Source organism: Pogoniulus pusillus, chromosome 35 (genome assembly GCF_015220805.1).
Source record: "Pogoniulus pusillus isolate bPogPus1 chromosome 35, bPogPus1.pri, whole genome shotgun sequence".
NCBI lineage: Eukaryota > Metazoa > Chordata > Aves > Piciformes > Lybiidae > Pogoniulus > Pogoniulus pusillus.
Genome location: NC_087298.1, coordinates 8,648,686 through 8,674,645, shown reverse-complemented (window position 1 = coordinate 8,674,645; position 25,960 = coordinate 8,648,686). Strand labels below are relative to the sequence as shown.

Here is a 25,960-nt window from a genome sequence, read left to right as displayed (position 1 = left end):
CATGTATTATCATATGAAAATGGTACTCTGCATAAAGGAAGGTGTCTGAACCAGCAGATGCTGCAGATATTTAGAGGACCTGCCTAATTTGAATGGATTTTCTATAGAAAAATTGGTCAGAAAGCATATAGAGTAGAGTCAGAAATTGAAAGTTTATCAGGTCATTATTTTTGTCCTTTTTGTGTTTACATCATAATGTATAAAGCATTAACTGTCTCTGCTTCTGAAATCTGCAGCCACCTTCCTCCTCCCGAACCAGGCAACCCGTCTGTATTTATTAGAGTATGACAGCTTAAGCTAATTAAACTGATATCTGTCTAAAATAATAAGCCCAGAAAGTTAGAATAAACATTATGATTATAAGCAGAAAAGGCAGCTATACAAATGTAGCATCAATGTTATATTTTAATGATAGTCTGAAATTCCTGTATGAAAAACACTGCATGTGGAATTACAAACAGTAATAAAAGTTCTGCAAAGACATTTTTCACTGTAAATATTTTTAGTTAGATCTTATCTCTTTACATGATATTAATAAGGCTGAGGGTGAACGCAGCTGTGAACTTGCTTTTTTTTTTTTTATTTTATACATATGTGAACATATATTTAAAAGGATATCAAGGGAAAGGTTTTTACTACAATTTTTCCACTAAAATAAACTTAACACACCTCAGTGTAATGTGCATGCCAACACTTAACAGGAATGCAAGATTTATAACGACTGGGCTTTTTAGATTTGCACTCTGGGGTCCATTGAATCCAAAGGCACATCCAGAGTTTCCTACCCTAAAATGTTAGGATAGTGTTTTATATTTGCCATTGATATGAAATACTGGGGATATAATAATGCCAAAATGCATGATCTTGAGTTTCATAAAATATATGTGCAATAATTTCCCATTAATGGTATAGCTAAATCATGGGAAATATGTGCTTTATGAAACAACAGAAAGGTGCCATAGGAAGACTTGCTCTGCTGTGTCAAGGTGCTTTGAAATTTTACAATGATCAAATATACATGATCAAGCTGTGCTTGTTAGGGTACGAGGGGCTCCAAACGGTCAATGATTATTGATCAGACTGTTAAGTATTTGTTCACGATTCTTTATATCCCAAAAGATTTGGGGAAATGAACAGTGAAAAATTGCATCAGAGTCCACCTTTGTTTGAGATTGATGTATCAAAATAGAGTATTCCTTTGCCAAAACTACTGGAAAAAAATGTGCACTAAATTTTAATGTAAGGAGTCCAAGTACAGGGATTAATAGTTCCCTTTTTTAACTATCTTTGTAAAATGGTGAATGCTAATTAAAAAAATTAAAGAGAGTCTTTGTAGAACATGAATAGTGAATTATTGATAAGAGCAGATTTACACAGCAACACCAGAGATACAATCAGAGCTTATCAGTTGACCTTTACATTTTACCTTACATTTAGATTAAGCCAATTTTTTTTTTAAACTGAAGTTGCAATAACAGTGATGTAAGAGAATCCATGAGGTGAAAATGAATTTTTATTGTTGCTTTTACAAAATAGAAAATCTTACTGAGGTGCAGTTACTGTGTCTTGCTAATTGAAAAAAAACTAGTCCTCATGAGTAGCTCCAATTAAATGCTGGGGGGGGTAAAAATTATAATATCACTTGGCAAAAGTGCCAAATTATTTGAATAATAATTCTTTCTTGTTTCTTAAGATTTACATTATATACATTATTTATTATTTTTAATTATCTATTAAGTTTGTTCTGTAATTCAAAATATTACACACGTTGAAAGAGTACTAATGTATAATTCTTGCAAAACCATCATCACTTTATTTGATTTCATCATGCTGTACATTACAGAAATTCACAAGATCTTTGTGAAAACAGAGATCTCTTAAGATAAACTTACTACATGTTAAGTAAAACTATTGAACACAAAGAATTATTTCTGCAGATATTTGCCTCTAAGAAATGATAACATATGTCTGTGTCTGAATCTACAACAAGATAGATGGATACACACACATATGTTCACTCACACACACATAGCCTTGTACAATCATATATCTTATACATATTTATATAAACATATTTACATACTGCATCTTTGGTAAATCTTTAAACCAGCAATACATACTTTGTGTCTCGTTTTCAGATGTTCACTCCCTTCAAATTACTAAATATGTTTCCAAATGACCGATTTTTTACTTACATAAAAAGTTTGCAAAGTATAAAATTGGCAAAATGTTGCTGATTGGTTGGAAATGCCCTTTCACCTTATTGTGTCTGACCTGCCACTTAATTAATCTGTTCTTGTCTGAGAGCGGACAGAGTAAAAGATAGGCAGCACAGTGAGCAAAGCCTGCAGCTCTTGGGAAGTTATGAATATGTTCAGCATTTCTTATAAATTTACTTTATTTATAAGATCTCATCATTACTGTTTCAATTTGTGCCTTATCTGATTCCTTCTCACTGAAAATGCTTAGGTAGAGGATTGCCTGCATCCACTCCCCACTTTATAGCTTTCTCCCCTCTAATTGCTTAGGCAAGTACTACAAAGTTTGCCTCTGGTTTCCATACCTGCTCGCTTGTGTTTGGAAATCATTTTTCAGAGACGTGTGGTGGGCATTCAGGTAGTCCAGATAAGGGTTTATAGTGACAAAATATTGACTGGATTTGGTATTCACTTATGAAGGATGACGTTAGCGCCACAAAAATCCCTGTGATGTACAGGGAATAGTTAATTAATTAAAGGACCTGCTAATTGCTACTTGAGGTACTGTGCAGAGATGATGAAGAGTGCTTGGTACAAGGTTAGGTTCTCAGTTTTGAGTGAACATTTTCATTTAAAAGATTTCTTTAAAGTACATCCTAATTTTTTTAATGTTATTTCAGGTTACTGTATCTAGTTCAGACTCAAGTGTTCAATTGAGCTTCAATTAATTATAATATATAGACAGGGTTCTTTAGCTGGGGTGGATTGATGGAGAAGCTTTGTTTCATTTGGTGCAGGTGGCAGTGTTTAATAAGCACAGGAGAGAGTGAATAATGTAGTGTTTGCAAAGAGAAATAAATGCAAAATAGAGAGGTGCAATTAGATCAGGTCAGAGAAATAAAGAATAAATATTAAATGGTCAGGTATCTTGCAAATTTCAAATAAAACAGTAATAAGTATCTCATTGGAAACAGCCATTTTCATTTATGAATATCTAAATGCACTCCTTTAAAATAAATCTAGTAAGCAAGTCTTCTGCCTTCATTAGCCAGACACATTTCAATATCTGGAATATACCAGACTTCTCATTTTCAAACTCTCCATATTATTTTTCTTATACTGAAATATAAATAGGATTCTAAATAAAAAATGTAAACACAAGGACCTCAAACAATAATTTCTACATATAACATACCTTAACCTTTGGCATTTTTTTCTTTAATTGAAGCTACTTTATATTGGAGAAAAGTTACTCCATAGAAAATTAATCTGTGAAAACTTGTAAATCAATAATATGCTAGCAACTGAGGGGCTGTGTTCTTCTCATCCATGCACTACAGATTAACAACAACAACAACAAAAAAGTTGTAGAAGATTACTGAAAAGCAAATTTGCAGATAAAATTGAAAGCCCCTGAGAATAAGTATCTTCTAATTGCATACAAATAAAAATAAGTACATAATCCTGAAAATAACATATTTTAATAGGTTTTTTAAGTTATTTGACTACAAAAATAAAAATAAATTTTAAAAAAAGGTGTCTGGTAGCTAAGAGGATAGTCCTATAAGCTCCTTAACAAAAGAATGTGAACGTATCAGGCATTTCAGCAACACTTCAGCATCTAAAAATTTCAGCTGTAGACAGATTTTCCACAGACGATTCCCCCCTACTGCTAACCTCTTAAATATACCTATAAAATACAAAATGTTCCAAATCACCTCCAATAAAGGAAGCTTCCTTACATTAAATGCATCTAATATTTGTGTTAGAAATCTGAAGTGCTTTCTGATGTGGTTAAATTCTCAAAGAAATGTGGTTGTAGAACAGAAAGGAATGTATTGAGCACATCACTCTGAATATTTGCAGATGGATATAGAGCTGTGGAAGTTTACTTCTAAAATATGGTATTAATCATATTCTTTGATTATTCAAAGAAGGCAGCACTATTGGACTGTTTCTCTACAAACCTTATTTTTGTTACATAGCCATGTTTACCAAAATCCATGATGTACCCAATCAGGACAGCCTCCCAAACCTCCAGGATTGGCTGATATTGAACTTGTAAAATGTTTATGAGTGAGTGTTTGCCTGGTAATGTAGCCCTGGGTGCCCTGCTGTCAGCATGGAATTACTGATACTATTACACACAGAAGGAGTTTAGAGTGAAGGGAGAAGGGAAGCTATAGGGGAAGTTTCTCATCTAAACTTTTAATGTGCATTTAAACAAAATAGTTTTCACAAAAAAAAAAAAATCCCACTTGGGTGAAAAACATCTGTCTGCTAAAAAATGTTTCTACAAAGAATCTTATTACACTTATTTGAGCGCTAATTATAGAGAAAAAAAGATTAGTCTGTAGTAAATAGGTTTTAAAATATATTAAAAAGCAGCTACACTGCCAGATGCAAGCCTGGACATTTTTGTGTTCTTTGCTATCTTCTGGACATAAAATTTACTGAATTTCTAGTAATTATCACAAATTCTGTAAAAATTATACTATTTTGGTTATTAACTATAGTAAATGCTCAGGTCAAGTAGTCAGATCTAAACACATCACCAAAAATCTATGTTGCCCAAAATAAACCTCTGAAGCTATCCTAAATATACAGCTACTGACCTTTGGAAATATATTTTCTTCACCAATTTACTGTAATAAAAATGGACGTTTTGTCATCACTTTGGGAAACTGTGCCAAACACCTTAAAACACATGTCACATGCCAACTTTACTTCATTTTTCTCCTAAGGGAATAGATACATCTGGAATCATAATCACAGATAAAAACCTTGACAAAATTGCACATGAGCCCAGCCCTTCTCTCCAGCACCTACCTTTTCATAACATTTAATACAATATTAATATCGGTTACTAAAAAGGCTTCCAACCTTTACATTTCTGACATAACATGTTCAAACCCATATTTCACACTTCTTGTTCTGTTTTAAGTTCAGTGGATTTAACAGGACTCTGGAGAGAAGATCATGTGGTTGAAGATTTCCCTCCCTCTCTGACACCCGTAGAGGCAGTTTTGGAATTGTTTAAATAGCTGTGGCTATATAAACTGGAATATGTAAGATCATGGGCAGCTTATTTCTCCCTTGCACTTAGAGATGCGCACTGATATTTTTGTCTGAAATCTACAGCTTGTACCAGAAACAATTCCAATACAACATCTGGGCAAAACACGCTGAATATTTTCCTTTTAAACTGTATTATTTATCTTTCCTGGATATTCCTGGTTTACCAAACAAGTACAATTAGCTAATTTTATATAACAAGACAATTTTCTCTTCTTTATCTATGATTGACAGGTTTCCAAATCAAAATAAACCACATTCTCAGTCGATCATCTTCTTGAAAATGTGCTACTGTTTTAAGCTCGGTTTGCTGCTGAGACAGCTAGAGATCTTATTCAATGAGGAGTAAATGGTGAAGGGAGAGAGCCAGCAGATCCCATACTCTCCCCCAAGTTCTTAGCTTAGGTAATGTTTAACAGCTAATTCTTAGACAGGTGTCTTTACCGCATGCTTTTATAAAACGTTCATCATTGGTATTGCAAAGAAATTAAATCTGAGAACTTTGCAAATTTTCGTGTATTACAGTGGTTGTAATTAATACCATGCTGGAAGTACCTCAGGCAGCTCACTGTATGGCTTTGTTCATGTCAGAATGGTGATAGCAACCTCTTTTTGTTACATATTTAACAGCTTTGAAAGACATTTTTTAAACAGCAAATGTACTAGACAGCTTTAAAGCAAAGGACATTAAATAGGTTGCCAATTATTCATTCAGCAGCTCTGTGTGCGTCAAAAAAATGCATACCACCAAATATTACTGAGACAAACCACTTAAATTTCCTGTGACTCACAGACCATTTTTGCACTAACTGGATAAGGATAGCAATCACTTAAAGAAGGAAACAGGTATAAAATGTTTCTTGCCCCGGAATACTGAAAAAAAGTCTTTAAAAATATGTACATTTACAGCCAGGGGACAGCATTTGTGATAAGAAATGCCCTATTTTAAAACTGAACAGTGTTTCTTAATAAGATTGTTTCATTATTCCCTTTTACTTTAAAATTATACCAAGTGTCTAACTCAATATATAAGAAACACAAAAAGTGATACATGAATGGAGCCACAAATTCCCTGAATCATTTCAATCAGTCCATAGAGCAGCTGAATCTAAAGCCTGTGAGTCTGTCTTCGACAACTCAGGGAGATGAAGAGCTGAGCTGAGCTCCGCTTGCTGACAAGAAGCAAACTGTCTCACATTTTAGGAGAACAACATCATTGCCTATAAAAATGAAGAAGAGACAAAATAAATAAAACCAGTTAATGTTGTAGTTAACTTGCAAATCAAGTAAATCTGTTGGTACAGTATTTTAGAAATAAACGATAACAGCATCACACCAAACACACATTTCTGAACATAGAAGCGTTCTGATTTTGATTTAATGGTATATCAGCGTCAACTATTGCTTCCTTTGCTGGTACACACTTCCTGATGCCTACTGTGAAGGGTGCCCATATTTACAACTGAGTAAGATGATTAATTACACCTTGTCAATCACGGTGCATGAAGACATAACACCACAGCAGACAATGAAGAAGATGCCTGAAGCTACAATTACATTTTAATTCATAGTTTATTGTATGTTCCCATATATTGCAGTCTAATAACCGTAGGGGCATCACAAACATATGAGATATCAATCACTCTGCCCCCTGGTCTTTCATATTTATATTATTCCACAGCCTTTAAATTACTATAAGTAGTTACGTATTTTCTAAGCTTTCTTCTCTCTTACCTTTTGCTTCCATTTATCTTTTATTCTTAGTACCTTTATCCAAAAGCTATAAGTATCTGATGGAAGTTTGTAGCTCACATAAAATCTGTAACAGACAACCTGAAACCCAGCAATTAGTAAAGACAGCTTAGTCTTGTGTTCCTTTGTTGAAGGAGGCGTTGAATCTTTTGTTCTGATTTAGTCACGGTAGCTGGGTGGAAGCTGGTACCTCATTATGTGGTTGGTCTGTTTGTCTGGTAGGTAGCAGATGGTACTGGAGATGACGTTACCAAGAGAGGCAGGGTAGAGAAACTCAAGACCTGTGATTTGTTCACCTGTCACCTATAACAAAATACAGGTTAAAAGACTTTATTATTAGCTGCACCATTTTTTAATGAAAAAAAAATCTAATTTCAAGTGAGCCTGTGTTTGATTCTAAGGATTTTTGTGCTGTAACATTTTTTCTGTTGCTCATTATTCAAGAATACACTGGATTTTATTCTGAACAATGTAAATGTCATTCATGTGTCAGTGTGTACATTAGCAGCTTTGTGTTTACATTCTGTTACTCTCCTTGTGTTTTGGTAGCAAGGGTTGGATGTCTTCTTGTGTTTGTATATCCATTAAGGAGATAATCAGAGATAGCCTGTGAACTGAAGGGCATGCCATACCTTTTTAACCTGCTATTGGTATTATTGGTTCCAACCACTTAGGCAATGCTGTTACATGAAATAGTGTATTTTAATTCTGTTAAATATACAAAATTGTTTTGATAATCAGCAATGTCAGACCAAGTGTATGAATCTATGACCTTTCTTAACTGCAAAATGTACATAATCAGTTATGGGATAGGCAATTAAACTGATATTAGAATAGTGTGCAGTGTAGAGCCAGAGGTAAGGATGTATACAGCAAATTGTTCAAGTGAAGATAAGGCAAGAGTGTTCCACACTGGTGTCCATGGTGTCCACTATGATAGAGGAGTCAAACCTCCCATCATAGATGGTGTCTAAAACACCTTGCAGTGTAATGCAACAAGGGAAGGATTTTTTATCAAGATAAACCCTATGCAGCTCCACCAAGTCTGAATTAAGAGATGAACTTCCATTGTTTCCATGGTCTGGTTTTGGGATGGTCTTTGTGTAGTTCCCACAGATGCCTTTCTTCTTGCATTCTGTATGGCTTCTTGAAGGGTTTTGTGGCTATTTTGTGTGTGTTTCTACAAGATACACGTTGTTCTACTCTGAAATATGGAAAGGTACTTAACTACACACAATGATACCAACATAAAGATGAGGGGAAGCCTAGGTTATTGTAAGAAAGGAACAGAGAAAGGCAGATAAATTTATATGTAAATGGAGCAATTCCAGTTTTAGCAAACACAGTTTTAGCTGTACCACACCTGTAAGAGGCAAATGGCTCAATCAGAACACAACACCTAATGGTAACGTGCTAAGTGATGTAATCATTTGCAGTCACGGATTAAAGAGCACGTCTGGTGATCTCAGATGTGCATTCAGGTTTACTTTCTGTTGCGCTACCTTTTCTACTGTAATTAGAAGTGTGATATTTGACATCTTTAATACTAATTAGCCCTTCCTTACTACCCACCGTCTGGATAAATATTTAGACATCCCAAGCAGTTTCCCCTTGCGTACTTTTTTGTCTTTACTGGAGACTTCCTGAAGCTTCTCAACTTCAGAGACCTTTCTGGCCTGGTTTGCTACTTGGAAATAAGAGAAGCAAGTGTCCTTGGTCAAGTGAAAGGCTTCACAAATTGGATTGACACAAACTACTGTATTCCAAGGGTGGAGTTTTTTTCACACTGAGTGTTGTTGGATTCTTTCAACGAGCAATAAACGTTCTGGGGTATCATGATCCTGGAATGCAAACAAACTTTTCCCTCCGTGCTACAGGAATTCTCCTCAGTCGCCTCTTTTGTTGCTCTAAGGCGAGACACGTCGCTGACTGTCACCAAATGCCCACCTCCGAGTGGGTCAAACGCGCCAGCGTGTGTTTGGGTTGGGAGCGTGGAGCGGGATTGGGAGCGCGGAGCGAGGCTGGACAGGCAAGAACGGGGCCGGAGAGGCGGTCACGGCCCCGCACCGCTCGGCGCGCCCAGCCCCGAGCACATGCCGGCGGGCCCGGGCGCGGCGGCAGCCAATGACGGCGGGGCAGGACATGATGTCAGAGGGGCTGTAGAAAAGGCGCGGAGCCTCGCGCGGGCCCGGGCTGCAGACGCGCCGCTCGCAGGCACCGCGCCGGGCGGCGGCTCCGGCGGCGGCTCAGCTCCGCTCCCCCAACCCCTTCCCCCCCCTCCCTCTCCGCGGCCCGGCCGCCTACCCATCAGACGCCCCGGGGCCCCGCGGGCCGCGCCGCTTTAAGGAGAGGGGGGCCTCCGCTGAGTGCCCGTCCCACCTGGTGCCCATCCAACTCTTCTTCCTTCCCCTTGGCTTTTTCTTTTCCCAATGAGCTCCAGCGGGCTGGGGGAGGAGCGGGGGAAGGAGCAAACTTTGCCCCTGAGCTGCCGCCGCTGCCAGCCCTGTGGACTGTGAGTGCATACGGTGGGCATCCGCCCCATCCTCTCTGCAGCACCAGCCTGCTCTCTGCCTGCTGCAGCCTCACTCTCCCTCCCTTTCCGCCTCTAAATTTCGCACAGTACGATGTAGGGGGCTTACCGTTATTTTTAAAATTATTATTATTTATTTATTTCTTACCGAAGATGGTTTAATTTTTTTAATCTTTCTATTATTTATTAATTTCTCTCAATCGTAAACCTGTCCAGCCTTCTGCCGGCTGGGCCAGAGCGTAAAGCCTGGGACTGCACCTGGGGCAATGAGCCCTGCAATGAAGAAGCCTAGAGGGATGTTCTGGGGCCGCGCAACAGACTAGATCCAAGACCCGAAGCTCACACCACCAGTTATTCCCTCTCCCTCATTCCCTTCGCCCGCCTTTTTTGCACCCAGTCCCCTTGAAACCTCGGATCAGTGCCTGCGCTGCGCTCCGGAGATCTTTGCCGGGGTGAAAAGCCCGGAGACCAAGGAGAGACGGGGCGGCCGTGCTAGATGCATGGGGGAGGGCTCCGGTTAATGCAAGTTCTGGGCTCCTGCAGGGACCCCGACAACTGTCAGCAGCAGCAACTCGGGGCCTCCTCCTCTACTTCCTCAGCAATGCTTTTCCACAGTCTGTCCGGCTCGGAGATGCACGGGGTCATCGATGAGATGGATCGGAGAACCAAAAGCGAAGCACCGGCCATCAGCTCGGCTATAGACAGGGGAGAGACCGAAACGGTAGGAGCCGAAGGAATGGGAGAGTCGTTCAACCCTCTAAAAACAATAAACTCAAAGATATAGGGTTTTTACCTTAAAATATCAGATCGGGGAAAAACGTGTGCAAAATGCTAAATCAGAAGAAAATTAAGCATAAAGCCACCCCAAAATATTAAATAAAACCGTGGGGAAAGGCACGAAACTGTTAATTATTAATAATATGCATAGTAATAATAACGCTTGGTACTGCTCGTGAGAGGAAAGAAAGATAGACCAGCCTTTTGGTAGCGTCCAGGAACTCCTTCCCTTCCCCCAGCCTGTCCGGCCTTCCAAAGTTTTTAGGAAGAGGCAAAGTGTATTTTTCTACAGATAACATTTTGGCATAGCAATTTGTTTGTTTGTTTGTTTGCTGCAGAAGTGAAACACAACAAAGAAACCAATTTAGTGTTGTTTTTCAGGTAGGATGCTGATGGTAAGTTAGTCATTACAGCATTTATAAACAACAATAAAAAAAAAACCCACCCCAAACTCGAATGCCTTTAAACGATAATTTTTAAAAAGAAACTAACTGTAATACCTATGAACATTGGGTTTGCAAACATGGCAAACAGAATAAGAGATGTGGATGGTTGCAAATTTTACTAACTTTTTGTCTTATGTCTGCTGCATAGTACTTGTGTGTTAATACATTTAGGTACTGAAAAAGGTACATCCTTCTGACCAGAGCTGAGCTAGTAAAATGAAAAAAATTTCTGAAGAGTTAACTGGTTCAGTATTTCGTGTAGACAACTTTTTTTTTGTTAAGAAATTATGATTTTGAACTGAAACGATTCCGTATTTTGATTAAATTCTGTCTTGTAAACTGATATGGCCATAAGGCAAGAAATGTATCTGCTCTTGGTTTTTAAAACTTCATCAGTATGTTCTTATTTCTCTTGATGCCATGTAGAAATTTACTTAAAGGTGAAAGTATTTAATGCTGATATACAGGCTGAAAATAGCCTTTATACAGTAAGGGTGTAACGTAGTTTCTAATCTAAACGGGTTTGGTGTTCTTCAGAAAAGTTACTATTCCTCCATGCAAGTAAACAATATCAAATTATCTTTCCTGAAATAAATATTGCAGCATGATACCTTTATATATAATGTATGTGTATACACATGTGTATAGAATAAATGGTGGGGTAGAAGGATGAATCCTTACATACTGTTTCTGGATATCAGAATATTTTGTTGCCGGAAAAGCAAAAGCATAAAAATCGTGTTTCATTGAAAGAGAATTTACAGGAATCTGCTTTGGTTACAAAAGGATCCCTAATCAGAGTTCAGTTACTGCCTTAAAGAGAGAGACTAGCAGTGGGCTTGTCTGGGTAACAGACAGAGGTAGTGCCAGGATATTCTTTCGATGGAGTTCTGATAGTGAGGATAGTGCAGTGCAAACAGTAGTGTTGATGGCGATCGTTTGTGATGCACTGGATGAAAGCAATGAGTCCAACAAATGATGAAAACAGCTTCAGTTTCTTTAGGTTCTTCCCTATTAGATGTCTTTCTGCTTTGAGCACTTAAGACTCTAAAGAAGGTAAAAGTAAACAAACCGAATTTCCCTCCCCACTCCCCGCCCGAATCAAAATACGCTGCCTGTTTGTCACATTTGTACAAAAGTGTTTTGGGTTCTCCGCACAAGAACAAATCTGCAACGTACTTTCGTGCAAAGCGGGTGAGAGCAACTTTGGAAGAAAGTGGAGAGCAGAGCATTGTCAGGTCTGCCACCAACTCTGCTGCACTCCCAGCCTCCTCTCCTGGAAGCTGCTTTAAGGTGCTTCCTGAAATAAATCAGCGTGCTTAAACGGTTTCCCGTATTTTTCTCTTTCTTTTTTGGTAGAGGTTGACAGAATATGTATGGATTTGTTTTTGCGGGGTTTCGATTTGATTGCGATTTGACACTAAACTATTAAATTATATAGGGGTTACATTTAGTTTTATTGCTTCCAAGCTTATCCCAGCATAATCTAAGGTGCTCTGTTTTTTTTTTTTTTTTTCTTACGCGTTTCCTACTATTTCGTTTTCCTGATGAAATATTCTGCACCTCGGATTAAGTACTGCCTGTCTCCTCCGCAGCTTTGTTTACTGATCCTTTTAGTGCTTTGAGTAGCAGCAGATTCGGATACACGTTGTTTGGAACCAGCTCGCAGGGAGAGCTGTGGCATTGTGACTGCTGGTGGAGTTTGATTGTAATTCCCTCGGAATTTTATAGCTACAAAAATACAGAGTCACGCTCCGCATACATGCACTCACGGAGCATTAGCTATGCAGACACTTTCAGTATATCCATAATAATCAATTTTAAAATTAACTATCTGCGATTTCCCTACTCTGTGATTACTGTGCCAGTTTACTGAGCAGCATCTTTTCTGGGACTGGGAGGGGGAGGCGGCAGAGAAACCTGAGTCTGATCCTGACGCCTTTCCTCAAACTCAGGGTGCTTTTGTGTTTGTCTTTCCTTCATCCTGGGAAGGTGGGATGCCATCGGACCCTGGGGACTCATGTTCCCGGGCGCAGGAGTCAGGTAGGGGCGGCCGGTTCGGAGCCCTCCTGCTCCGCGCCTGCCAAGCTCCTGCCAGAGAGAGGAGAAGCCCGGCCCCGGCCGGGAAGGGGGAGGGGGGAGCCCAGCAGTGCACAAGAGTTTCTCCCTCTCGCTAACGGTCTGTAATTGTTTTCCCCCAGCCGACCATGCCTTCCATCAGCAGTGACAGGGCTGCTCTGTGCGCCGGCTGCGGGGGGAAAATCTCCGACCGTTATTACCTCCTGGCTGTGGATAAACAGTGGCACATGCGCTGCCTGAAGTGCTGTGAATGTAAACTCAACTTGGAATCCGAGCTCACCTGCTTCAGCAAGGACGGCAGCATTTATTGCAAGGAGGATTACTACAGGTATAGCCTGCCCTCAGCCACAGCCTGGGAGGGGGAACCTGTTCCTGGCCCCCCACGCTGAACAAACTCCATTCTAAAGGGCCTGTGGCAGACGGTCCCCATGGGGCAATCAATGGGTTCCTAAAACCTCCCACTGGAAAAGGAGACCTATCCCCACCCTGTGTTCCTGGGCCCCGTGTTCTTGGGAGGGGGCACGGTCCGGGCACAGCTCAGCCCCGGGAAGCTCCCAATACCTTCAGGCAGCCGTCCCATGCCCATCCTTCTTGGTCTTCGAAGGAAAAAGAAACAGCCAAGGGAATCTGAGCATGTTGCCTGCCCCGAACACGCAGGGCACTGCGCTCGCACTCTGGGTAAGGACTCATCTTGCCCACCCATGTCCCTATGCACAAGTGAAGGGTGAGACTGAGCCCGGGTTCGTTGTCAGCCTAGCCGCCGACGGGGCTAGTCCCCGCCCGCAACGGTGCCTCCTGCGTGGGTCCGGGCTGTGAGCGGGGCCCGTAGCTTCTTCCAGCCCCGGGACAGTCATTATTCCTGGTGCGAGATGGTGGGGCAGCTGGTGGGGAGCTAGACGAAGTCCCCCTGGATTGCTGTCTCGTTGTATCCACCCGGCTGGAGAAGTAGCTCTGCAAATGTCCCGGCTTTGTGCAGCTGCCCGGGCTCAGGCAGCCGCCCCAGGTCCCGCAGCCCGTCTCTCTACCGCCCTCCCGGCGGACCTGGCAAAGGCGGGCGGGGGGGATGCGCCTCTCACTGTCTCCTCTGGCCGTTCTGTTTTGCAGGAGGTTTTCGGTGCAAAGATGTGCGAGATGTCACTTGGGGATTTCTGCCTCCGAGATGGTCATGAGAGCCAGGGATTTGGTATATCACTTAAACTGCTTCACTTGCACCACTTGCAACAAGATGTTGACCACCGGCGACCACTTTGGCATGAAGGACAATCTGGTGTACTGCCGCCTCCATTTCGAGACTCTGATCCAGGGGGAGTACCAGGTGCATTTCAATCACTCGGATGTAGCCTCTGGGAAGGGCCCGGCACTGGGAGCGGGCTCTGCCAACACTTTGGGACTGCCTTATTACAACGGCGTGGGGACTGTCCAGAAGGGGAGACCCAGGAAGAGGAAGAGCCCAGGGCCTGGGGCAGATTTGGCAGCCTACAATGCAGGTAAGAGACTCCCATCTTCCCCAAGAGCAATGCAAATGGTTTGTTTCTGTTCATTTCCAAAGGGGGATTTCCGTTTATTTTAACTTAAACCGTTAATAATAGTTTAGCTGCAGCGTAATTATTGAGATCAAGTGCTGTCAAACTGCAATTACAGAAGCTAATATGTTAGCATTTTTCACTTCAGCTGGAAATAAAATGTTTTGAAGCAAGGTCATCTGGTTAAGGAGGGGGAGAAGGAGGAGTGTAGCTTGAAATAAAATCTGGAAACCAGAGATTGTAAGTTAGTACTTCAGAGGGCTGTGAATTTTCTTTAGTAGCTACACTCAGGGGCTGCTGATGGGGTGAACTGTTCTGCCCTTGTCCTGAGCTCTTGCACCTCAAAGTTTTGGAAGGAAGGAGTGAGTCACAAAGTGGCTGTTTCCCAGGACCTGCAGCGGTTGGGGATATAGAGCTGGGGGTGCGTGGGTAGGGGCTGAAGGTAGCAGGTGTCTGCAGAAGCCTCGAGTCCTCTCACACCATGACAAGTTCGGCCAGAGTTCTATTCGCTCAGATGTGACTCGGAGAAAAGTCGGGAAATGTGCAACATCCCCTTTCCAAAGCCCCGCTGTCCTGAGCCGCAGCTGAGCCTCCTCACTGGGATCTGCAGAGAGAAGGAAGGCAGCAAAACTGGCAGCAGCCACAAGCCCGCGGGCTCTGTGCAAACTCTGGCTCTCGGGCTTTTTATCAAGCTGCAAAGTCTGTGATTTGTTTCCTCGTTTAACCTTCTCACCACCACAGCACTGTAATTTTGCAGGCAAAAGAATTCGAGCAGTCTTCTGCCCACTCCCCACCCCCTCTGCCCCTCGCCCTTCTCCGTCCGTGTAACTGCCCACCAGAATGAGTGTGATCACTGGGGCTTCCAGCACCGCTCCTTGAGAAGCACTTCGGCAAAAGATGAGTCTCAGACGGCGATTTTTCTTGCAGAACTGGAGGCGAATGTTCCTTCAGACCCGAGCTCCCCTAAGCTACTCTCAGCCGTCCCGTTAGACCCTGCAGAGGAAACTCGTTTGCCTGTCGCTTTGAGCTGCTTCAGCTTTGTCTCTGCTTCCCCGCCGTTTCCAACCTGTTTCTTTTCCATTCCGCGCAGTTCAGACATGTCCCATAGGGCCTACATTTGCCTTTAACTTTTTTGTTGTTTTGTTCCCGGAGAGGGCGTTAGGTAAAGGCCAAGTTCGCTGCGGTTCGTGTCCAGTCGTACCTCTGACTGCGGGCTGTGCCGAGCTCAGGCTGTACCGCTTTGCACAGGGGTGAGAAAGGTGTCGGGGAGAACACCAGAGGGGACGTGCAGTGTGGTTAGAGACTCGGGCTGTGCCCGTTACCTTTCAGCACCGAGGGCTTCGGGGCGGGGGAGCGGCCGCACCGGGAGGGGGAGGCTGTGCCTATTTTGCGTCGAGAAGCAGTGCGACAATAGCGGCCAAACGGGCGGTATGCGCTGAAAATGACAGTGAGAGGAAGCGCAGCTCGGACAGGCACACGCACCCCGGGAAAAAAAAATGCCAGTTATTATTGATTTAACTAATTGCTGAGTAATTTGTAAATGGTGCAAAAATCAGTAGTAGTCCCAGAGGTGAAGGTTGATGAAAGGTGTATGTAGTGTTCTCGCCAGTAACGGTTGAGCTTTAAAACACATAAAACATGCATCTTGCCCGCTCAAAAACACCTCCTCTTTGGAGAGATTAGATTTTAACTGTCCTTCCGCTGTCTTCCTGTGCAGGGCAGATGTTCAGATTCAAAGGATCTGAAACCCAAACCAGCGGCATGTGTCCTGGATGGGAGCACAGCCTAAGAAAGCCTTGCTGCTCCCTGACTGCCGAGAGACCTAACTGCCTTTTACTGTGTTTTTAAAACTTTGTTCTCAAAATAATTTGCCTACGATTTTTTTTTTCTTTTAATTTTGTTTAGAGCCTGCATTGAAGCTTAAGAGATCTTCCTAGAGGCACCTTTGGCTTCTTTGCCTAAACTATTTATCTACTTAACTATTTACTAAACCATTAATCGACTAATTTGTGTGATAATAAATGCCATTGATCTTGGAAATCAGACCAGGTTGCACGTTGATGTAAAACATCACAAACTAGTGACTTCTTATACAGCCTGTGGTTTGTTTGTGCGTTTTCACAGGAAACTCTTTAAAAGTGTGGGACTTTAGCTTATTTTTTTTAAATGATTTTGTCATTACTTTCTCAGACGTGTGTAATATTTTCTTCTAAGAGGATCTGTTGCTAGTAGTTTGTGTTTGGGAAAAGGGGGACCTTTAAACTTGGGCAGAGTTAAGACTGAAATTATTTTGTGATGTGCAGCAAACATTCGTCTGCAACTTGAATTGGAGTGACTTTTTTCCCCCTATGTAGACGAGACTGCTTTTGCATGAGGATGATGGAGTTTAGATGTGAATGGAGCCTGACAAGTAGAAAATAGCTTAGAAGGATGCTGAAACTTCAAAAAGATTTTTTTTTTTTAACGTGTTCCTGTGATCATAATTTCTTCTTTCACTTGTTGGAATGGAGTTTGGTGGTGGATTTTTTTAGGTCAGTAAATCAATGGCTGAAAGCTTGCTGAACACAGAAGCACCTGTAAAGGATTCTGAATACTCCCTTTGTGAATTAAACCCCGAACCTCCCACAGCCTGCTATATTTTATTCATTCGTATCTGGTTTGTCTTTAATACGAAGACACTAAAATATCCTTGACAATGACAGACATATTGCACAGACGGAGGGATAGGATAAAATACCCATCATCTGTGCGGACAGCCAGGGTATTAAGAGATGTTTCCTTCCTCTACTAGAAGGAAGATCCATAGTAAGAAGGTGATAACTCCCTAGACTGGGTACACGCCCTCAGGTGGGGACCGGGGCTAGGGGATGTGGAGGCGGCTTTTTGCGGTGGGGCGGGAGGCTGCTGGGGCGCTGGCCTAGCTTCCCCTTGCCCAACACCGCGAACGCTCGATTCTGACCCTCTCTGCCATCCCCACCACGGCTAGGAAAGCACCGGGACCGTTTGGAGCTGACGCTCCGAACGGGCTTTGTCAAAAGATAGGGTGGGTTTGTTTGCTTGTTTCTGTTTTGTTGTTTTAAATTATTATTTTCCCCAGACAAAAAAGAGAAAAGGCCTGGAAAGTTTTGAAGAGCCAGTTTCTCTTCCCTCGCTTCCCTTGGGACTCAGATCTCAGAACAAGCTCTCCTGCGATTGCAGTTGCAGAGGGAGCAAACAGGAGCCGCAGCTTAAGAACGGATGTCTTGCAGCTATTTCCTAAGAGAAATCAGAGTTCCTCCCTCTCCTCCCTTCTCCTGCTGTCTCCTTCCCCTGCCCCGGTCACCTTTCGGGCTCCGCGGGCGCGGTGCGTCTGGCTCCTCCCCGGGGGGCTGGGGCTGGGGTCGGGGCAGGGGCAGGCCGAGGGGTTGGGGCCGGGCCAGGGGCAAGGAGCCAGCACCAGTCGCTCCCCAAAGGGCGAGGGGGGCCCGAGATCTCTCCTTCTCTCCCTCCGGTCTGGGTCCCTCGGGAAGAGCCCCGCGGGGAGGGGAGCGGAGCCCAGCCCGGCCCCGCCGCCAGCCCCTTTCCTTGGCCCGGCGGGCAGCGCGGAGCCCGGGGCTGCCCGGGTTAATCGCGGCGCTCAGGGAATTACCGCGCACTCGCACCGGTTATTCAACGCCATTCTATTGGCTTAATTGAGGGGAAAAACCCTCCGCGGCTGGCTCCTCCCGCACTGCCGGTGCCCTGCGCGGCCCTTCTCCGGACCCTTTGTTCTCCCGCCCCGTCCCGGGCCGCTCTCTCCTGCTAGAGACACCGCGGCCGCGGGGGAGTGGAGGACGGCCTTGCTAGGGAGGCACCGGGACGCGCGGCCCTTTTGTGAGAGGCGGCTGAGGAAGGTTTCTAACCCCAGCTCTCCTCTCTTGTGGCGTTGTGATGCTCAGCCTGGAAGACAGTGGCTCTTTAGGAGAGGCTTGATCTCTCTCTTCCTAGAAACACTTTTTGAAATATCTGGGTTGAGGCAATGCTTTCTGTCTCTGTTACTCTGAAGACTTGGCAGAGGTACCCTCATTTCAGTGCTGCCAGGCACCTCAGAAGCAGCAAGGGTTACCTTGCCTGCTTCAGGGGCCACGGCTTCACCTCTTTCAATCCCAGTTGCAAAGAAGTTCAGGCATCTGCTTTCTCCAAGTGTCTTCTCCTTCCGCAGGAAAAAAGGCTCTATCACTGTTTCTGTCCCACGTACCATCCAGAGGGCTCTGCCTCACTTTTGTCCCCTTCAAGTATACAAGTATCACAAAGTCCTTTACACGCTCCTGCCAAACAACAAATAAGGCTGCACCTCTGCCTAGTCTAGTTAATCACAAGTTCCCTCTCCAGGCAGCAGAAGGTTAAAACACCCCCTTGACTCTTATTACAGAAGGAAACGGGTGTATATTCCTGAGCCCCTGAATACGGAGAGCTGATGCATGCACCAAACGTGCCTCTTGTTTCATCATTCCTTCAGAATCAGGATTAGTTTGCTTTCTTTTGGGGCAATTTAACATGTCAAACACAAGCTACTAAGAGCAAAAGTTCCCCCAAAGGAAATTCCTCTTTCTCGTCTTGCTCATGTGCCACATACTTAGTGACCTACTAACTACTAAGCACATGCTTTGCCTGGAATCCTGACACGTGGGAGGATCTGGCGATCTGAGTGTGGAGCAGTGCTCTCAAGTTTTCTTCTTCAAGTAGTGTTTGTTACAAAGATAAGAGCACATCTTGCTTTACACTCGTGTTGCTGTTTTTGGAAACAGTGTTGGGCATTATCCAATATCAAAATATGTTTTAATCTTAGTTTCTAGTGATGCTTTCTGTGGACATCACCATCTTGTGGCCAAGTGGACATTTGTGTCGTGATGCTAATGGAGGAGGCTGTAATTGCTGACCACTGGTGAGACCAGCTGAAGGACAGGAGGGCAATGGCCTGGGTGTGGCGACTGGGGGAAAGGTGCCAGGACCTTGGAAATGTTCGAGGGTCAAAAAAAGAGACCTGGCAGTGCTTCGGAACATGTTCTATCACAAAATGGGAATGAAACATTTAATTTAAGACTTCTCTATGCAACTGGAGTTTTACCAATTGTATTTCTGAGCTCCTAGCAGGAGTCCTAAGACACTGCAGTTGAATGGAAACCTTACATACGAGTAGTTCAGCTATTCTTTTGGGAGATTCACACAGACACCACAAAGGAACCAGGGGAGAAGCACCTGAAAAACAGAGGGTTGCGTGAGGAGCATGTACAGTGTTAGTCTTCACCATGATGCCTTTTGCAGAAACTCCTCAGCTCTGAAAATCTTACACCCTTGGCCTGTTCTGCATCTGTGCCCACAACGCCCATAGACCCTGCAGATTCTGAGTGAGATGCGTCTTATATTGGAACTAATAGACTGCTGAAGATGATGTCAGGCACCACAACCAAACATGAGAAGGGAACTGGCACTAATTGGGAATATTTATGGTCATATTGGGTGGTGCCTGGGGGTATCCAACCACTTGTGCAAGACACTCTCGTGCACATTCAAACTCTGGTCTATATCTTTCTTCATAGAAAAGGGCAACATTTTGCCAGTCTCAGATGGTACACACTGTCATTCTAATATTATTTTCATTTAGTAGATGAGGAGTGAAATGATGAGAAATTCAGAGAGTGAGTTGTTCATTGTCCTATCAGGGCTTGATAAAAAGCTGATATTCGCATTCCATTCTGTGAGGGTTTATAATCACTTTGATTTCCTTGGATCCTGAATGTATCTCATTCTCTATGGAAGAGATTTTTAAGAAGTAGTTACTTGCAGCCCTAGGGTTTGTTTTGCTGCATATTACCACGAACAGACCCCAGTCCTTCAGACAGACATCTTGATACGTTTCCTCCTAAGACTCTGCCTCGTTACTTCTGGGAGGGTTTGAAAGCATTTAAGATAACACACAGCGGTCGTTTCCATTACTAATACCTAAAACTCTGTGAGTGCATTTTAAAACCAAGCATTGCTTGGTTCTACATTTTTATGACAGAATTTGCTAAGAGCCATATAGTTTAAACTACTCACCCAGTGTTCTTGACATCAGGAATTGTAGCTGTGAAGGAGACTGGAGCACATGAGGTGACCTCAGTTTGGCAACTAGATCTCAGTTCTTCAACCAGCAAAAACTTTGCTACATTCCATGCAGTTTCGTTAATCTGAATTTTTACTGTTTCCTTTTAAGTGTCTTAGACCTTTTAAGTTCAGGTGCTTCCAGTCTTTCCACACCACAGGAAAACAAGCAGAAATGCTTCTTACTGCTAGAATTTGGCACAAGATACTTGAGTCTGGAAAGGATTTATACAAGTGTCCGCACATGCACGCACACACGCACACATACACATGCATTTATATACACAGCACCATATTTAAAGCTGGTTTTTAAATTACAGGAGTACAGAAACACAGAGCAGAGTTTGAGGCTTCAGATACTTTCTGTGTATATACTAAGCAAACACGCTTTTGGTCTCAAAGCTGACTTTTTTCAGGCCTTGCTCTATATTGTGCCAGCTCTTTTTAGAAGTTTTTTGAGAAGCCAAAGCTTGCAAATCAGCTACTGCACATGCTGCAGAACTGCTCTTTATAGAATCTGTATGTATTTGCACTTAGGAGTACCTGCAGTTTATGTGTACTTTATAAAACTGTTTTTAATGTTTGCCTGCCAGAGTCTGCATGCTTTTAATGGGGCTAAAACCCTTGATGTACAGAATAAATGTAGAATGAGATTATAAAGACATATCTGTGAGATATACTCATTTGTAATAAACTAGCGATGATAGACAACTGGAAACAAACATGTTTAGCTGGTTAAGAAATTAATCAGTAATTCACATTTTAAGATATTTCTTTTCCTCAATTGCTGCATGCAACACACAAAACAGACAGTGGCGATTTTTCATTACTTTCCCCATGAAACATATTGGAAATTAAAAAGGAGCTGTAGATATTGGAACACAACAAAAAATTACCGTCCTTTTGTCAGAGCTAATTCTCAGTTGTGTCCCTAATTTTTTTAGTGGATTTAAGCTTGGTCCTTAGTGTTATTTTAAGAGTTTTTCTATGGTGTGCTATATGTACAAATAAATGGAAAAACTACTTTTGGTCTATAAGATTATTTTGCTTGGCATTGAACATTTAATACCACTTGATAATTATGAAAATGTTCCTTGCTCCTAGACCTAATTTGCAGGTTTTATGGGTGATTTATGCAAATATATCACTCAGTGTCATTCAGTGATTTCAGAAGGATGTAACAGAACTGATCATTCCAAGCAGTTATTAGCAAACACTTTTTGAAAAAAAGAAAATATAGAGGTAATTAAAGTGTTTTTTCATTTCAGTGATACACTGTATTAACAGCTCTGTTTCTTTAGCTAGTCAAATTAGTCATAATTTGCTGTCTGGTACCCACAAACTTTATTTCCTTTATAGTGTTTCATTTAGTGGTCTCTCTTGTACTCTACAGGGTTTAGTTTGATGGAGGAAATAATTATAATTTTAACTGGTCTGTTCCATCGAGATTTAAGTGGACTGCATTGTACAGATTTCTTTGTAGGTTACAATGCAATTTGTAGTGATAAAAAGTACATTAAAACACTTTACAGAGCTGAGCTCAGCTACTGTCCTACAAACAGAAAGTGGAGGAAAGGCTGTGTGGGGATGGAGGGAAGAAAAAAGGAAACAGACCTGACATTTTAAAAAGCCATAAAGAGGCAGGTGAGGGTCCTTGCAGGCTGGTTATTGTGAGGGAAAAATAGAAGATGCAGAAATGGAAGGGAAGGCAAGTAGGATTTGTACCAGTACAATACATGCCATGGTGTGTTATTTTAATTGCTGCACTCAGATGAACTGCAAACAATGTTGGTCACAGAGCAATAGATTTACACGCCTTTTCCTCTTGTTGCCTTAAGCTTTAAGTTGCAATGAAAACGATGGTGACCACCTGGATAGAGACCAGCAATACCCCAGCAATCAAAAAACAAAGCGTATGAGGACATCATTCAAACACCACCAGTTGCGGACAATGAAGTCATACTTTGCTATTAACCACAATCCCGATGCCAAGGACTTGAAACAGCTAGCACAGAAAACTGGCCTGACCAAAAGAGTTCTTCAGGTAAGAGCAGCAGTCTTTTGTCTTGATAAGTAAACAAAGCATCATCTTTAGGTTTCAAATGCCATGGATTCTGCTGATTTTCAAGCTTTTCTCAACCACTCATACCTTCTGTGAGACTGCAGTTAAATCCTAGAAAGTAAGAGAAAAGTTACTTCTTTTCAGTTTCCCAATAGCAGGTCACTTGAGTTCTAGTGTTGAATGCTGGTTGTGAAGGTTTGGGGCCCTGCTGGTTTCCCAGAGTTAGTTAATTCTGATGCATATTTTAACTCCCAATCTGCCATTAGAAAAGTGAATTATTTTTGTTAGCTTGCTCTCTGTAACTAGAGAGCTCAGTTAAAAAATTACCTGTAGCAGAAATCAAGCAGCAGTCTGAATTTATGTCAGGCCAAAGAGGAATGTATTTTCTTTCATAAATGAAGTGGACATAAATTTAATTTTTCAAAGATTATTTTTTTATTCACAGTCTAGTAACTTAGAATAAAAGGAGAACATTTTAAAAGTGCTTTTTGTTTGAAAGCTGAGTTTTCCTTGCTTCATGGGTATATGCCACATTTGAGCTGTTTTGTGAAGCAAAGGTGAGAATGTTAGTTGATCCAGCTCCATTTTGATTTATAGTTCTGATTCAATAAGTCAATGTTAATGATCCAGATAGCCATGCCTAGAGATAAATTTGGGTGTATAGGAGCCATGACATTCCAGCAGCTATTGTTTACATTTTCAAATGGGTCTTAATTGTAGAAAAATGGTTTATGAGCTTCTAAGAGACAGGTTGGGCCCAGAGACGGCCTCCTGGGGACACATCATGGATAGCTCTTGGAAATACACTGGCAAGTGGAGTGCAATAAACAAAAAATACTAGGAAAAACTGAATTCACTGGAGAGATTCTGGACCTTACAGTGTTAATACCTAACAGAAAACCAATTAAACTTTCCTTTTCAGCTTCCCAGTAAAAAATACTGATGAAAAACTGTGTATACTTACTCCTCTTGGCTACTCCTCCACAGCTGGGTTTTTAATTTTTTTAAATTTTTTTAAATTTTTTTTAATGAGGTTGATATGCAGTGGTGGAACAGATTCCTCCAAAATGGCCAGTGCACATCCTAGCACTTGCCATGGTGTCTCTCATAGCAGCTCTACTTCCTCCATGTACATAGGCAAAATAATTTGCTGCGTTCATCTATCCTTATTTTGGTATTTCTCCTTTGTTTTACCCTCTGAGTTTAGACACCTCAGTAATATCCATGCTGCCCATGCAGTGCACTCACACCTGTCTTATCTGAGAAATTTCACATAATGCATTACAGATCAGTGTCTAGAAAGTGTCTTACTCTTCATCATCTTCCTGTGCTCTCTCCTTATTCTACACCAACTTTACTTCCATCTCTCTCCTCTTGTAACCAAGTGGAACTTTGCTTCCATCTTTTTTTTTCCTGAATTGTCTCTGTTTCTACCTTCCTTTTCTGAATGTGTATCTTTGGCTCCAGAATTGGACTCCGTGTCTCCATTACACTTCAGTTTTTCTTTCAGTTTCTTCATTGCTTCTGTTTTCATCTTAGACATATCATGTCTTGCAGTTTTAAGGTGCTTTTGTTTTTACAGTTAAATATATGTGGTCTCCTTTAGTTGAGGAGTGGTGCAAGGTAATAGTTAGTGGTGAGAAAATTTCAGTTTTCCTGTCAGTTATGAGCACTCTACTCCATACTCTTGGACTTTTTGCTTGAAAATTAATTTGAGCCATGTAAAAAACAAACCAAAACCAAACCCCAAACATATTTAGTATCTTTATGCCCAACTAGTTTACCTGTGATATGTGAGAAGCAAAATTTCAAGCCTGAATTAGACCTATATGAGTTTCAGAGTTGTTCTTTGCTGGGGAAAATTATTCATGATTTTGGTTACTAAGATAGGGTCACTTTTTAATTCTTTGACCTGGAAAGGTTGTCATTCCATCTGTAAGCTATTGAACTCCAAGTGCTTCATTGACACTATTGATCTAAACAAGCATCATTAGCATTAGTATGTCGTATGTACTAAAGGCTCATGGACTCTGAGATGTACATACACACTTGCCAGTAGTAAGAAATCTTCCACATTCCCCATGTTGTTGTTACTAGGTGTGTTCATAAACTGTTTAAGTTTCTGCATGTTCAGATCTCAGTTCAGCTGATGAAGAGTTGTGGCTCTTTGTATGTCATGAAGACTGGATTTTAATAGAAAAGGCAACACAGCAGGTCAGGAAAAAGATTCTCCTGTTCTGAAACCAGTGCACTTCCCAAACACACATAGTAGAGTTACTGGGGATTTAGGAAACAGCTGTAGTGCCCTTACTATATAGACAGTCTCACATAACATGTAATGAGGGTTCTTTCTAGATGAGCAGAGAATTTGACCATATTCTTAATGATCTGTGATACTGGATTTGGGAAGCCTGACTTCTGTCTTAGTTTTATGTACAATTAGTCATCAGCTACACCTGTCCGGAAGTGGAATAGCTTGGAAATGCAATATACTGCTTCGTAAATGGCATTTCCTTCAGTGGCTTTGTTAAGCAGTCTGTTTTCTGTAAGTGGCCACACTAGAATCACAGTAAGCCTATTGATACTTTAAAAAACACTTTAATTAAAAAAAAAAATTAGCTTTACATTTGCAACTTAATTCATGGACTTCTTGTACTGCAGCGGGGGAACAGAACCCCATTTATTGTACGCTATCTCTGATCTATCTTTTTATGAGTTTAGAAAAGGAAGGTGGAAGTAGATAGCCTCAGGAAGTTATGGATTGATAGCAATAGGTATGTACCTCTTCTCTCTCCAAGAGTCTGGAATATGATTATCCACAGCAAAGTAGTTTAGGAACATAAAGCATTATTTTTCAGTGGGTGTCTTGTATACTGCTTATTCTTTCTTGAGTCACCCCTCAGTGAAGTTGCTATGAAACCCTTGCAAAGATTACTGCATGTGTTTGGACTGTGCCTGTTCAGTTTTCAGGAGTCAGTAAGCAGACACATTTTCACAGATGTATGTGGGTCCCTGCGCTGCCTTTCAGTGAAGATTTGCTTTAGCACAGTGTGCTGCAGCTTCTCTCTGAGCCTCCCTTCATAAAGTATCCCATAGCTTCCTTTTCACCCTGTGTTTGCTAATAATGGCAGACTAACCAATAATGTATGCACAATGAGTGAGTGTAGTTCGTTTTGTAGTGCAACCCTCCTTATATTTTTATCTCTCCACTCACCAGTTAGTCAAATTCAGTAAACCTGGATGTCTGCAAGTAGTTAAGTGAATGAGCAAAATTTTGCTTAAAAAAATCTGGGTTTAGCCCAAGCTATTCATACAACTAATAAGTAACAGTTGCAACAATGGAGGTGTTACAGGCAAGAACATAAAGTTCTCTAAAGAGATTAGATGATCTCATTCACTGCAGTATCCAAATCCTT

The 25,960-nt window shown here is 41.8% G+C and overlaps 1 protein-coding gene across 6 annotated transcripts in view; it reads left to right on the top strand.

Annotated features, from left to right (window-relative positions):
* The window catches only part of LHX2 (LIM homeobox 2), a 124,617-nt gene that overhangs the window by 17,418 nt on the left and 81,239 nt on the right, over positions 1–25,960 (top strand). For 2 of the 6 annotated variants that reach the window (XR_010308480.1, XM_064171573.1), the window contains exons 1-4: positions 9,448–10,276; positions 12,980–13,185; positions 13,962–14,344; positions 22,321–22,526. Coding sequence is in view for 5 of the 6 variants with exons in the window: in XM_064171573.1 (XP_064027643.1) it covers positions 10,052–10,276; positions 12,980–13,185; positions 13,962–14,344; positions 22,321–22,526 (1,020 nt within the window). In the remaining variant the exon portion in view is untranslated. Of the gene's footprint in view, positions 1–9,227; positions 10,277–12,979; positions 13,186–13,961; positions 14,345–22,320; positions 22,527–25,960 lie in introns of those variants that run through there. The other 4 variants (XM_064171577.1, XM_064171578.1, XM_064171575.1 and 1 more) reach the window with 3 other exon arrangements.